The 13,901-nt window shown below is 36.2% G+C and overlaps 1 protein-coding gene across 2 annotated transcripts in view; it reads right to left on the bottom strand.

Annotated features, from left to right (window-relative positions):
* LOC141507282 (inhibitor of carbonic anhydrase-like) overlaps positions 1 to 13,901 on the bottom strand; it is a 113,549-nt gene that overhangs the window by 44,808 nt on the left and 54,840 nt on the right. For both annotated transcript variants that reach the window (XM_074214800.1, XM_074214799.1), the window contains exons 14-15: positions 4,420 to 4,567; positions 1,414 to 1,481 (exon numbers count right to left, since the gene is read on the bottom strand). In XM_074214800.1, the coding sequence (XP_074070901.1) occupies positions 1,414 to 1,481; positions 4,420 to 4,567 (216 nt within the window). The remainder of the gene's footprint in view (positions 1 to 1,413; positions 1,482 to 4,419; positions 4,568 to 13,901) is intronic.

Here is a 13,901-nt window from a genome sequence, read left to right as displayed (position 1 = left end):
CTTCCACATGAGAGCCCTAAAAATTCTTTGAAGATAGTTACCATGTTTTCCCTGAGTCCCTTCTACTCCAGGAGTAGAGGGAAATAGACTCAAGACCCTCTGAAACTACCTCTAATTTTTCTTGTTTATAACTTATAGATATTTGCTTACTGTTTTCCCCATTATATCATAGGCTCCTTGAGATCAAGGAATATGACCTTGGGGTTAATTTTTTGTGGCTTTCTATATATCCCAGCACTTAATACATTGTCTATCACATATCAGATACTTAATAAATATTTTTTGACTAGACTTTGACTTGGTTTGACTATCTTGGTTGAACTTGAAGACATTCTACAGTCATTTATCAATGTCATTCTTAAATTGTGGTTCCCAGAACTTACAAGATACCCCATATATAGTCTGATAAGGGCAGAGTACAGAAGGGTTATTTGTCACTTTCTTACTTCTGAAAACTATGCCACTCTCAGTATAGTCCAAGAATGAAATAGATTCTCAGCTGCCCCATCACATATTGACTTTGAAGTCAACAACAATCTTGCTCATTTTCAGAACAATTATTGTCTCACAGTGTCTCCTTCCCTGATCCTATATTTATAAAGTTGACTTTTTGAACTAAAGGTAAGACTTTAAATTTGTCTCTAGTGAATTTTATCTCATTATACTTAGCCCATTGCCCTAGTTTTTCAAGATCTTTTGGCATTCTGACTTTAAGTGGAATAGCTATCCCTCTCAGCTTAATCTGTAAATTTGTTTATCTGTAAATTAGATCTACAAATTTGTTGAATATGTCATCTTGGCCTTTATCCAGGGACCTCATGTGGAAGAAGAATTATATAGAAGTGTTCTGCTTAACCCCAGAGAGCAGCACTAGAAATAATGGGTAGGAACTGCAGGAGGTCAATTTAGGCTTTATATCAGGAAGAGCTTCCTAATAATTAGAAGATTAGAATGAACTGCTTCAAAAAAATGCTGAGTGAATTATTGTCTAGTCAACAAAAATTTATTAAGTATCTGATATGTGATATACAATGTGTTAAGTGCTGGGATATATAGAAAGGCACAAAAAATTAACCCCAAGCTCATATTCCTTGATCTCAAGGAGCTTATGATATAATGGGAAAACAGTAATATGATGGGTGATATTTTCTTTCACTCAATCTCTCTGTATCTGTCTCTCCCCAATCTTTTCACTTTCCATCTCTTTTCCCCATCCCAACCTTTGTACTTTTTATTCTGATTATGCATATGAAGGACCTATTATTAATCCTATTGAAGAAAAATGTTGATTGCTAGAGCCACAGAGATGAAAAGTACATGAAACTTCCTTATATGTAACTGACTTCCAAAGAGGTGAGTATACCCTGAATAATATTATTCTAAGGGTAGATAAAAGCATAGTCATTGACATACCATCTGTATTATCCAGGACAGTGGTATGTTTCACAAAAGCAACATCTCCTTTATTCTCAGCCAGACACCTACAGAAAAAGAAGAGAAAAGAGGGAAGGGGAAGAAAGGGGAAGGGAAGAGAAGGAAGATGAGAGCAGTAGGGGAGAAGATCAAATAAAAGAGAGAGAGAAAATCAGTGTCAGTATGAAGTATTAATTTTACTTCATTCCCTGAAGGCAATTCATTTTAAGGTCATATACCTTCCATTTAAGGGAACTATTTTCCATATAAATGTAATTTTCATTTTCCCAAAAATAATATCTTATAACCTATGACTGTCACCAAAAGTATAGATAAGAAAGGTAAAGTTTCCATTAAGTTTTTTGGGTTAAGAAAATATTTATAAATTTGTTTGCATTGTCAGAAACTAACTTAAGTAGAATTTTGGGGCTTATACTTGGTTTTTATGCTGAAATATTGTTTTAAAAAACATTGAAAATGTATTATAAATGACATACTTTAATAATTCAGTATAAGCGCAATGTCATTCACTATGAATGTTCCCTCCAACATACTAGAGAACAACTTGAGCATAAGCTTTTTTATTCTATGTAACAAATGATCTATCAATAAATGCTTCACAGGCTCTGTCCAACTAGCCAAAGACCTTCCTCTTGATTTCTTAACATTACAGGGAACTAATGTCAACAGGTTATCATTTATCCTTCACTTTTTGTATTTGACTGATCTACCTCCTTTTCTATCCATATTTCTCCTGGATGAAATCTTTTATGCTTCTTTGTGTATGCCATTCATCATTCATAATATGCTCTAGCTTATTTATTTTTATTACCCTTTGCATGATCTACAATTTTGATTTGATTCCCCAATGTGATAAATTACCAAGATTCATAGTCACAGAACACCCCTGGAAGAACTCTTGATTATATAAAAATATGGTTTTTGTTTTAAGAAGAAGTTGTGGTGTTTTGTTTTGTTTTGTTTTTTTTGGAGGGGTGTAGGCTATAAAAATGCCATACAACTCTCTTCCTCTTAAAGCCTGTTTACATTAGTTAAACCTGTAGGCATATTGTTAAAGGCATATTGTCTGGTGGTTTATACAGTGTGTTAGAGTTTGAGAGAAAAATAGATAACCTAATTCTTAGAAATTTCCATCAGAATTCCTGTTCCTGAACAATAACTCTATGAGGGAATGAAATGATATATTACTCCTTCCTCTATTATTATATTCTTGGTCCTCTTAAAAATGATCTTGAGACATAATTTTAACTTTTTTTCTTCTGGAAAATGCAGATTTCATCAGGAAAGACATACTGCTGTTCTGTATTTTTTGAAATATTTATTCAATGACATCTTCATACATCTCCAATGTGGTAACCAAAACTCAAAAACATGACCCATATCATTGGGAGATCCTACTTAGTCAAAAATTATGTTTTTATAGTTTTAGTATTGTTTCTATTTTGATAGCTTCCAATTATTTGGGTTAAGAACAATCTTCTAAATACCCCAAAATGGGGATGTTATACCATGAAATATTGTTCCTTTGTCTTGTTATCTCTATCCTATATAGTCTTTATCCCAATCTCTTTGTGTCTGTCTCTCCACAAACTTTGCCCTTTCCATCTCTCTTCCCATCCCTATTTCTTAATATTAAACTGAACTTATTTTCACTATATATTCCAGGGCTGTCCAACCTTACTTTTAAAAGTTTTTATTTCAAACAATAGACAGTATATTTTGAATCACCATTTCAGTGAGAGCTCTATGGTAGCTTGGCTTCATTTATTAAAGCATTTAGTAAACCCACAGAGGGTCGCATAAAATTATACTGCAGACTCATACCAGTTGGCAGCATTTTGAACAGCCCTAATTTATTCTATTAATTGCAATAAAGCAGTTTTTGTGAATGAATGCTTTCTGTTCTTAATTTAAAAACTGATGTCTAGAATATTTAATATTTCTCTCTCAAAACAACACTGAATATGTTTGCTTATTACTTATACTTGGATTTTTCCTGTGGATTAAAGGGTTTCAATTGGGAGGCAGCAAGCCATAGTTAATGGAGTCCGGAACTTGAAGTTAGGAAGAGAAGAGTCAAATTTCATTTCAAATACTTGTTAAGATAGTTGTGTGACATTTACCCTTTCTTAACCTCAGTTTCTACATCTGTAAAATGAAAGAGTTGAACTACATGCCTTCTAATTTTCTTTCTAAATTCATATCTGTGATCCTATAATTAAAAAAAATAAAAACAAACATCCCTTTTGGAAAGAAGACAAAAACTTCTATTTAAAGCTACACCTACCTTCAGAGTGACATAGCAGGTTAAAAGCAGGCTAAAAAGGCACTGACACCTTTACATTGTGATATAGGCTTCTTGAAGTTAGAATAACAGCAAGAAAAATAAGATAATTATTGGAAATATACCAAGAAGATAAGGAATAGAAACTGGCATTGGTGATATGAATGGGATTTGATTTAGCAGAGGCAGTGTAGCAGACTGAATAGAGAGTTGGTCTCAATTACAAGACCATCCCTGACCCATACTGACAATGTGGCCATAAGGAAAAATTTGCATTCTCAATGCTCTAGACCAGTGGTTTCAATTTATTTAACATTTCTCAATTACATTTAAATCTTTCCAGTTGCATATAAGTACCTGCTTCAACTTTGACACCTCTTCATTAGACAATTCTTTAACAGTCTAATGCTCTGACCTGCATTCGCAGAAAGAGTTTTCTCAACTAGGAGTTCCCTATTCTGATGAAAAAAACAGAATTGGCCTTAAGTAGGGGATTAGGAACCAGTAGTATCCCATCCTGCTGAGTCTAGATCATATAGAATGAAGAAATCCATCCCTTTTTTTCAGGCAACTCTTTATCACTCATTTCTTAGGAAGAAGATATAGGTATCTGTCTGTTCACCTGGTAAAATGAACTGCCTTCAAAGAAACAAGATAAATAACTCTTAATCTGAACTGATTTTTTTTTCTATCATACTTACCTGAAAGCTCCTGTGAAGCCATAATATTTCTCTTTGATGTTGGCAGCACACTTGTTCAAACCCCCAGTCCCTGGACTACCAGCACATAAGGTACAGAGGCTAGAATTAACATCAGCACCAGGAGCACAAGATTCACTGAAATATTTATCTGCACAGAGCAAAGACAGATTTAATAATAGGAGACCTGTCTTACAATCATAAAAACAGTAATCAGAGCATTCCTTGTTCACTTTTGTGTTTCCCCCAAATCAACTTGATTATAGGACATGAGCCTTAGTTTAGAGTCAACTGAGGGAGTCTTCCTCATAGAGTGAAGGCATGCCCACTAAGTAGCTGAGATGATACAAGTAATCTCTAGAGATGAGAGTAGTTCAGGATGGACAGGTTGTGAAGGAACTGTCCTTGGTCCTAATATATATAAAATAAGCTAAGAACCAACTTTTTCCCCTCCCCTCTTTATCTTCTGTCTTTCTCTTCCTTCTCTCTCTCTCTCTCTCTCTCTCTCTCTCTCTCTCTCTCTCTCTCATTCTGAGAAGAGATATCATTAGGGAGCAGAGCAAACTTACATTCTGGAGTGAGACTCTACCAAGTGTAATTTCTTTACTACAAGGCCCCAAGCAATTAATGACAATTTGGAGAATACATTTTCAAACTCTACTTTTGTACTATCCATTCCCCATACTTGGAATGCTCTTCTTTCTCTCTCCCTATTCTATGGCTGTCTTTAATCATCAGTTCAAATCCTTTCTGCAGGAGATCTCTCTGTTTCTCCCACTCTCACTCTCATCCCCACTTGTATCTTCCTCTGAGATTAAATGACCCAACCAGCATTATCCTGGAATCTAATTTTCTTTTTTTATTATATGAATATTTTACTTGTTTTCCAATTATAGATTCATATGGAGAAATAAAACAATAGTAGTTTCTATCCACAGAAGGCAATCTGATCATCTTTTCATTGTTTCCATGTTTTTGCATTGATCAAAATTGAATGTGTTGAGAGAAAAAAATATCCTTGAGGAAGAAATAAAATATTAGACATAGCAAAATTATATAGTACATAAGAAAACTTTTTAAAAAAATTGAAGGTAATTATTTTTGGTATTTGTTTAAACTCCACAATTCTTTCTGTGGATTCAAATAATATTCTCCATCACAGATGCCCTAAAATTGTCCCTGATTGTTGCCACTGATAGAATGAGCAAGTCCATCAAGGTTGAGCATAACTCCCATGTTGCTTTAGGGTATATAATGTTCTTCTGGTTCTGCTCATCACAGCATCAATTCGTGCAAGTTTTTCCAAACTTCTCTGAAATCCCATCCCTCCTGTTTTCTAATAGAACAATAATGTTTCATAACATGCATATACCACAATTTGTTTAGCCATTCCCCAATTGATGGACATCCCCTCAATTTCCAATTCTTTGACATCACAAACAGAACTGTTATGAATATTTTTGTACAAGTGATGTTTTTTACTCTTTTTCATGATCTCCTCAGGATATAAATCCAGTAGTAGTATTGCTGGATCAAAGGGTATGCACATTTGTATTGCCCTTTGGATATAATTCCAAATTGCTCTACAGAAAGGCTGGATGAATTTACAGCTCCACCAACAATGCATCCCCAGATTTTCCAACATTTTTCCTTCCAACATCAATCACTGTCCTTTCTGGTCATATTGGCCAATCCAATGGGTGTTAGATGGTACCTCAGATATGCTTTAATCTGCATTTCTCTAATCAGTAATGATTTAGAGCAATTTTTCATATGAGTATGGATCACTTTGATTTCCTCATCTATAAATTACCTTTGCATATCCTTTGACCATTTGTCAATTGGGGAGTGTCTTTTTTTTTTTATAAATTTGACTCAGTTCTCTATATATTTTAGAAATGAGTCCTTTGTCAGAAATACTAGTTATAAAAATTGTTTCCCAATTTACTACATTGCTTTTGATCTTGGTTATAGTGGTTTTGTCCATGCAAAAGCTTTTTAATTTAATGTAATCAGAATCATCCAGTTTGTTTTCTTATGATGTTCTCTATCTCTTGGTCTCTTTCTTGGTCACAAACTGCTTCCCTTTCCATAGATCTGACAGTTAAATTTTTCCTTGTTCTCATAGTTTTCTTATAATATTGTCTTTTGTGTCTAAATCCTGCACCCATTTTGATCTTATCTTGGTATAGGGTGTAAGATACTGATCTAATTCAAGTTTCTGCCATACTATCTTCCAATTTTCCCAGCAGTTTTTTTTTTTATCAAATAATGAGTACTTATCCCAGAAGCTGGACTCTTTAAGTTTATCAAAGAGCAGATTACTATAATCATTTCCTGCTGTCTCTTTTGCACCCAGTCTATTCCATGCATCCACTACTCTATTTCTTAGCCAGTACTAGACAGTTTCGATGACTGATACTTTATAATTTAATTTTAAATCTGGTAAGGCTAAGCTGCCTTCTTCTGTACTTTTTTCATTAAATCCCTTGATATTCTTGTCTTTTGTTTCTCCATATGAATCTAGTTATAATTTTTTTCTAGCTCATTAATGTAATTTTCTGGAAGTTTTATTGGAATGGCACTAAATAAGTAGTTTAATTTAGGTAGAATTGTTATTTTTATTATATTAGCTCAGCCTATCCATGAGCAGTTGATATTTAACCAGTTATTTAAATCTGATTTTATTTGTGTGAAAAGTGATTTATAGTTGTTTTCATAGAATTTCTGGCCTTGCCAGTTAGACTCCCAAGTATTTTATGTTGTCTGAAGTTATTTTAAATAGGATTTCTCTTTCTAGCTCTTGTTGCTGCATCTTACTAGTAATGTATAGAAATGCTGAGGTTTTATGTGGGTTTATTTTATATCCTGTGATTTTGCTAACGTTGCTAATTGTTTTTTTGGGGTTCTTTGTTTTCTCTTATTGCTGAAGTTAACATTTCTAATATAATTGAATAGTAGTTGTGATAACAGGCAGCCTTTTTTCACCCCGGATCTTATTGGAAATGTCTCTCTAGCTTATCCCCATTGCATATAATGCTTAATAATAGTTTCAGATAGATACTGCTTATCATTCTAAGGAACAATCCATGTATTTATACATTCTCTAGTGTTTTTAGTAGTAATGGACGTTGTATTTTATCAAAGGCTTTTTCAGCATCTATTGAAATAATCATATGATTTCTGTTAGGTTTGTTATTGATATAGTCAATTATACTGACAGTTTCCCTAATATTGAACCTATCCTGCATTCCTGGAATAAATCCTACTTGGTCATAGTGTATTTATTATCACTTTGCTAAGATTTTATTTGAGATTTTTATATCCATATTCATTAGGGAAATTGGTATGTAATTTTCTTTCTCTGTTTTGACTCTTCCTGGTTTAAATAGCACCATATTGGTGTCATAGACAGGATTAGACAGAGTTGCATCTTCACCTATTTTTTTCCAAAGAGTTTATATAGAATTGGCACCAATTGTTCCTTAAATGTTTGATAGAATTCACTTGTGAATCAATCTGGCCCTGGAGATTTTTGCTTAGAGAGTTCAATAATGACTTGTTAAATTTCTTTTTCTGTGATAGGATTATTTAGATATTTAATTTCCTCTTCATTTAACCTAGACAACTTATATTTTTGTAAATATCCATTTCATTAGATTGTCAAATTGATTGGCATTAGGTAGGGCAAAATAGTTTCAAATTATTACTTTAATTTCCTCATTGGTGGTGAGTTCACCTTTTTCATTTTTTGATACTGGTAATTTGGTTTTCTTCCTTCTTTATTACAATCAAATTAACCAAAAGTTTATCTATTTTATTGATTTTTCCATAAAACCAACTCTTGGTTTTATTTATTAGTTGAAAAGATGGGTTTTTTTGCTTTTATTAATGTCCCCTTTATATTTTTAGAATTTATAATTTGGTATTTAATTGAGTTTTTAATTTGTTCTTTTTCCTATTTTTTTAGTTGCATGCTTAATTCATTGATTTCCTCTTTCTCTATTTTATTTATGTATACATTTAGAGATATAATATATCCCCTAATAACTACTTTGGGTGTATCCCATAAGTTTTGATATGTTGTCTCCTTATTGTCATTGTCTAGGATGAAATCATTAATTCTATCTATAATTTGTTTGATCCACTAATTCTTTAAAATGAGATTAGTGTCCAATTAGTTTTAAGTTTATCTCTCCATGACCCATTATTGCATATGATTTTTATTGTATTATGGTCTGAAAAGAAAGCATTCACTATTTCTGCCTTTCTGCATTTGATTATGAGATTTTTATGCCCTAGTATATGGTCAATTTTTGTGTAAGTGCCATGTACTGCAGGAAAAAAGGTATTTTCCTTTTTATCCCATTCAATTTTCTCCAAAGGTCTATCATGTCTAGATTTTCTAACATTCTATTTGCCTCCTTAACTTCCTTCTTTTTTATTTAACAGGTAGCTTTATCTAATTTTGAGAGAGGGAGGTTGAAGTCTCCCATCAGTAGAATTTTGCTGTCTATGTCTTCCTGAAAGTCATTCAGCTCCTCCTGGATTCTATACTGCTTGGTACATATATATTTAGTATTGAAATTGTTTCATTGTCTATGGTACCTTTTAGGAGGATATAGTTTTCTTCCTTATCTTTTTTTAATAAAATCTATTTTTGCAGCTGCTATATCTGAGAGAAGGATAGGTACCCCTGCCTTTTCCACTTCAGCTGAAGCATAATTTATTCTGCCCCAACCTTTTACCTTTACTCTGCACATATCTTTCTGTTTTAAATGAGTTTCTTGTAAGCAGCATATTGTAAGATTCTGGTTTTGAATCCACTTTGCTATCTGCTTACATTTTATGTGAGAGTTTATCCCACTCACATTCAAAGTTATGAATACTAACTCTTTATTGCCTTCTGTGCTATCTTCCCACTGTTTATATTTCCCACCTTTTTCACTTTATCCCTATTTCCCAGTATTTTGCTTCTAAATAACCCTTCCTTCTGTGTGTTTGTTCCTTTATATCCAACCCCCTTCTCCTTTCTTTCCCCATTTCCCTTTGCCCTTTCATCCCTCCATCAGTTCCTCTTTTCCTCTCCCTCCCACTTTCCCCTCTTAGTACTTGAAAGGTAAGATAAGTTTCTAAACTTAACTGATTGTGTGTGTGTGTGTGTTAATATTTCTTTGAACCAAATCTATGACAGTAAGATTTCTCCCTTCTTCCCTTCTATTGCAATGGGTCCTTTGCACCTCTTCATGTGATGTAATTTACCCCATTCAGTCTCCTCCATTCTCCTGTCTCTTTACTGTCCTCCCCTTTTTAAAGAGATATTATTTTAAAATCATTCTGTCAGAGTCATGGACAAGCCATGAGTGTCCATTGCTTCTGACTAAAGATATTCTCTCTAATAAGAGTTACAATTCTCAAGGGGATTGGATAACAGTTTTTTTTTCTTTTCTGTTTTTTTACCTTTTTCTGTATCTCTTGAGTCCAAATTTTCTATTTAGCTCTGGTCTTTTTATCAGAAAGGTTTAGAAGTCTATTTCATTAAATGTCCATCTTTTCCCCTGGAAAAGACAGTTCAGTTTTGTGGGATAGTGAATTCTTGACTGCATTCCAAGCTCCCTTAGTCTTTGGGATATCATATTCCAGGCCCTTCAATCCCTTAATGTTGATGCAGCTAGGTCCTGTGTAATCCTTAGTGTGACTCTTTCATATTTAAATTGCTTCTTTCTGGTTACTTGCAGGATTTTCTTTTTTATCTGATAGTTCTGGAGGTTGGCCACACTATTCCTTGGTGTTTCTATTTTGAGATTCCTTTCAGGAGGGGATTGATATTTTTTTTAAGTTTTTGCAAGGCAATGGGGTTAAGTGGCTTGCCCAAGGCCACAAAGCTAGGTACTTGTTAAATGTCTGAGGCTGGATTTGAACTCAGGTACTCCTGACTCCAGGGCCATTGCCCTATCCACTGTGCCACTTAGCTGCCACTAATGTATTTTTTTATTTAATATTTATTCTCATTTTGTACAAATAATGTTTTTTCATTCATCAATAAAATATTCTTGTTTAAGAGTAAATGAAATACCCCCCTCATAAATATAGACTCGCTTGAGCGATAAAGTAAAGGGGAAAGAAAAAAATTAAAATAAAGAAAATAATAGTAATAATTGTAGGTATGGCCAGGTTGTGCAATGGACAGAGCACCAGCCCTGGAGCCAAGAGCACCTGAGCCCATATCTGGCCCTGTACACCCAACAATCACCCAGCTGTGTGACATGCAAGCCACCCCAACCCCACTGCCCTGCAAAAACCAAAGATAAAAAAGAAAAAAAGACCCAAAATAAAATAAAATAGTAATAATAGTAGGGGTGGCTGGGTGGCAGACAGAGCATTGGCCCTTGAGCCAGGAGCACCCGGGTCCAAATCCGGCCTCAGACACCCAACGATCACCCTGTTATGCAGCCCTAGGCAGGCCACCCAGCCCCATTTGCCCTGCACCCCCCCAAATAATAATAATAATAAATGTGCTTGAGTCTTTGTTCCAACACCAAAAACTCTGTCATGGGTGGATCACATTCTTTATGATAAGTCCATCACAAAAGTTACTTCCATATTTTTCCACTGTTGCCATTGCTGATTGCAACTCCCTCCTTTCGTATTTCTCCACTACCATGTACTACATTTTTTCTCTCCTTTCACTGTGACTCTGCTGTAGGGTAGCTGAGTGGTGCAGCAGACAGATCCCCCGTCCTGGGGCCAAGAGGCCCCAAGCCCACATACCACCCCTTAGGCCCAGCATACACCTGGCCCTATGGTCCCAGACAAACCTTCCAATCCCAGCCCCTTGCAAGAAGTAAAAAAGAAAATGTGTTATGTCTGACCACTCTTCCCCCTATGGTCCATCCTCTCCTCCATCACTCACATCACCCCCCTTCCCCCTGTCCCCACCCCTCCTTCTTACTCCAGATGTCTATACCCCATTGAGTAGATATGCTATTTCCTCTCCTAGCCACCTCTGATGAGAGTGAAGATTCCCTCATTCCCCTTGCCTTTGCCCTTCCATATCATTGCAATAGCTCATTGCGATAAAGAAAAATCTTATATGAAATATCTTGTCCTATTCTCCCTCTCCTTTTTCTTTCTCCTATTACATTTCCCTTTTTTCTATTGACTCCATTTTTACACCATATTTTATCTTCAAATTCAGCTTTCTCCTGTGCTTCAACTATAAAAGCTCCCTTTACCTGCTCTATTAACTGAGAAGGTTCATATGAGTATTATCAGTGTCATTTTTCTATGCAGGAATACATGCAGTTCATCATCAAGTCCCTCACATTTTCCCCTTCTCCTCCAGTCTCCATGCTTCACCTGAGTCCTGTATCTGAAGATCAAACCTTCTGTTCAGTTCTGGCCATTCCAACAGGAACCTTTGAAATTCCCCTGGTTCCTTGAAAGTCCATCTTTTTCCCTGGAAGAGGACATTCAGCCTTGCTGGGTAGTTCATTCTTGGCTGCATTCTAAGCTCTTTTGCCTTCCGGCTCCAAGCCCTACGAGCTTCCAATGTAGCTGCTGCTAAGTCCTGTGTGATCCTGACTGCAGCTCCATGATATTTGAACTGTGTCCTTCTGGCTGCTTGTAATATTTTCTCTTTGACTTGGGAGTTCTGGAACTTGGCTATAATATTCCTGGGGGTTGGTTTTTTGGGATCTCTTTCTCTGGGGGATCGGTGGATTCTCTCCTTTTCTATTTTGCCCTCTGCTTCTAGAATATCAGGGCAATTTTCCTGTAGTAATTCTTTGAAAATGATGTCAAAGTTCTTTTCCTGATCATGACTTTCAGGTATTCCAATTATTTTTAAATTATCTTTCTTAAGTCCATTTTCCATATCAGTTGTTTTTTCAATGAGATGTTTAACATTTTTTCCTAATTTTTCATTTTTTTGGCTTTGAAGTATTGCGTCCTGATCTCTAGTAAATTCATCAATCTCCCTGAGTTCTATTCTTTGAAGGATTTATTCTCCTCAGAGAATTTTCTTATCTCTTTTTCCATCTGGCCAATTTTACTTTTTTTTTTTAGGTTTTTGCAAGGCAAATGGGGTTAAGTGGCTTACCCAAGGCCACATGGCTAGGTAATTATTAAGTGTCTGAGATCAGATTTGAACCCAGGTACTCCTGACTCCAGGGCCAGTGCTTTATCCACTACGCCACCTAGCCACCCCCAATTTTACTTTTTAAAGCATTCTTCTCAATAACTTTTTGAACTGTTTTATCCATTTGACCTAAGCTGGTTTTTAGCATGCTATTTTCTTCAGCATTTTTTTGGATTTCCTTGACTAGGCTGCTGACTTCATTTTCATGTTTTTCCTGCATCTCTCTCATTTCTTTTTCCCAGTTTTTCTTCTAACTCCCTCATTTGATTTTCAAAGTCTTTTTTGAGCTCTGTCATAGCCTGAGCCCAATTTCTGTTTTTCTTGGAGTCTTTAGATTCAGGAGCCTGTGCTTCCTCATCTTCAGACTGAGTATTTTGATCCTTCTTGGGGTCATATGCAAAATATTTCTCAATGGTCTTCCTCTTGTTTCTCTGCTTGCTCATTTTCTCAGCCTGAGCCTGTTTTGGGGGTACTTCCTGAGCTTTTGGGACACTCCCACAAGGGTCTCAGTGTGTGAGGCTCTGTCTTCTCTCCTGGTCTGTGAATGACCATATACGCCCCCCTCTGCCACGGGGCTGAGGTGGAGGGGGCCCCTGCTGTTCTACTGGGGGTGGGGCTGGACTGTGATCAGGATCTGAATGTGTTCAGAGCCCCAGAGTCGTGTTCCAGGGACAGAGGAAAGAGCTCTGCAGTCTCTCTCTTCATTCCCCTCCCTAGGTTCAATGGGCTCATGCCCTGGGGGCTCCTGCTTACCCGCTCTGCCTGCTTCTGTTTCCTGGAACTAGACTGTGGGGCTGAGCTGGTGCTGGCCAAACTGCTAGCTGTGTGCCCTGAGGGCTGGGCTTCATGTACTCGCTCTGGCAGAGGTTCCCCCGCTGTTCACCCAATTTGTACCCAGTGCTCCCCAGGGCATAGCTCAGGAAACTCCCCCACTGCTGTGAGCCATGGCTCCCAGTGCCCTGGGGCTGCCTCCAGGAGACTGAAGTTCTTTCGCTCTGGTGGGCCACCCCTCTGGTGAGCTGCCCCCCCAATCCTGGGGAGCAGAGCCTTTCTTCTCTTTTCCAGGTTACCTTGAGTAGGAGAACTACCTCACTGGGTCCCTCTCCAGTGTAGTCTTTCAATAACTAATTTTCCCCTCTGTTTCCATAAGATCAGGACAATTCTCCTTCACTATATCCTGAAAGTATGGACTCTACATTTTTTGTTCTCCTCAATGTTTTTAAGAAGCCCATTGATTCTTTAATTGTCTCTTCTGGATCTATTCTCTAGGTCAGTTGTTTTGCCAGTGAGGTATTTTACATTTTCTTCTAGTTTTTCTATATTTTTGTTTTTTGTTTTTTTTTTG

Source organism: Macrotis lagotis, chromosome 1 (genome assembly GCF_037893015.1).
Source record: "Macrotis lagotis isolate mMagLag1 chromosome 1, bilby.v1.9.chrom.fasta, whole genome shotgun sequence".
NCBI lineage: Eukaryota > Metazoa > Chordata > Mammalia > Peramelemorphia > Peramelidae > Macrotis > Macrotis lagotis.
Note: the sequence above shows the minus strand (reverse complement) of the source record. Positions and strands in the feature narration are given on the sequence as shown.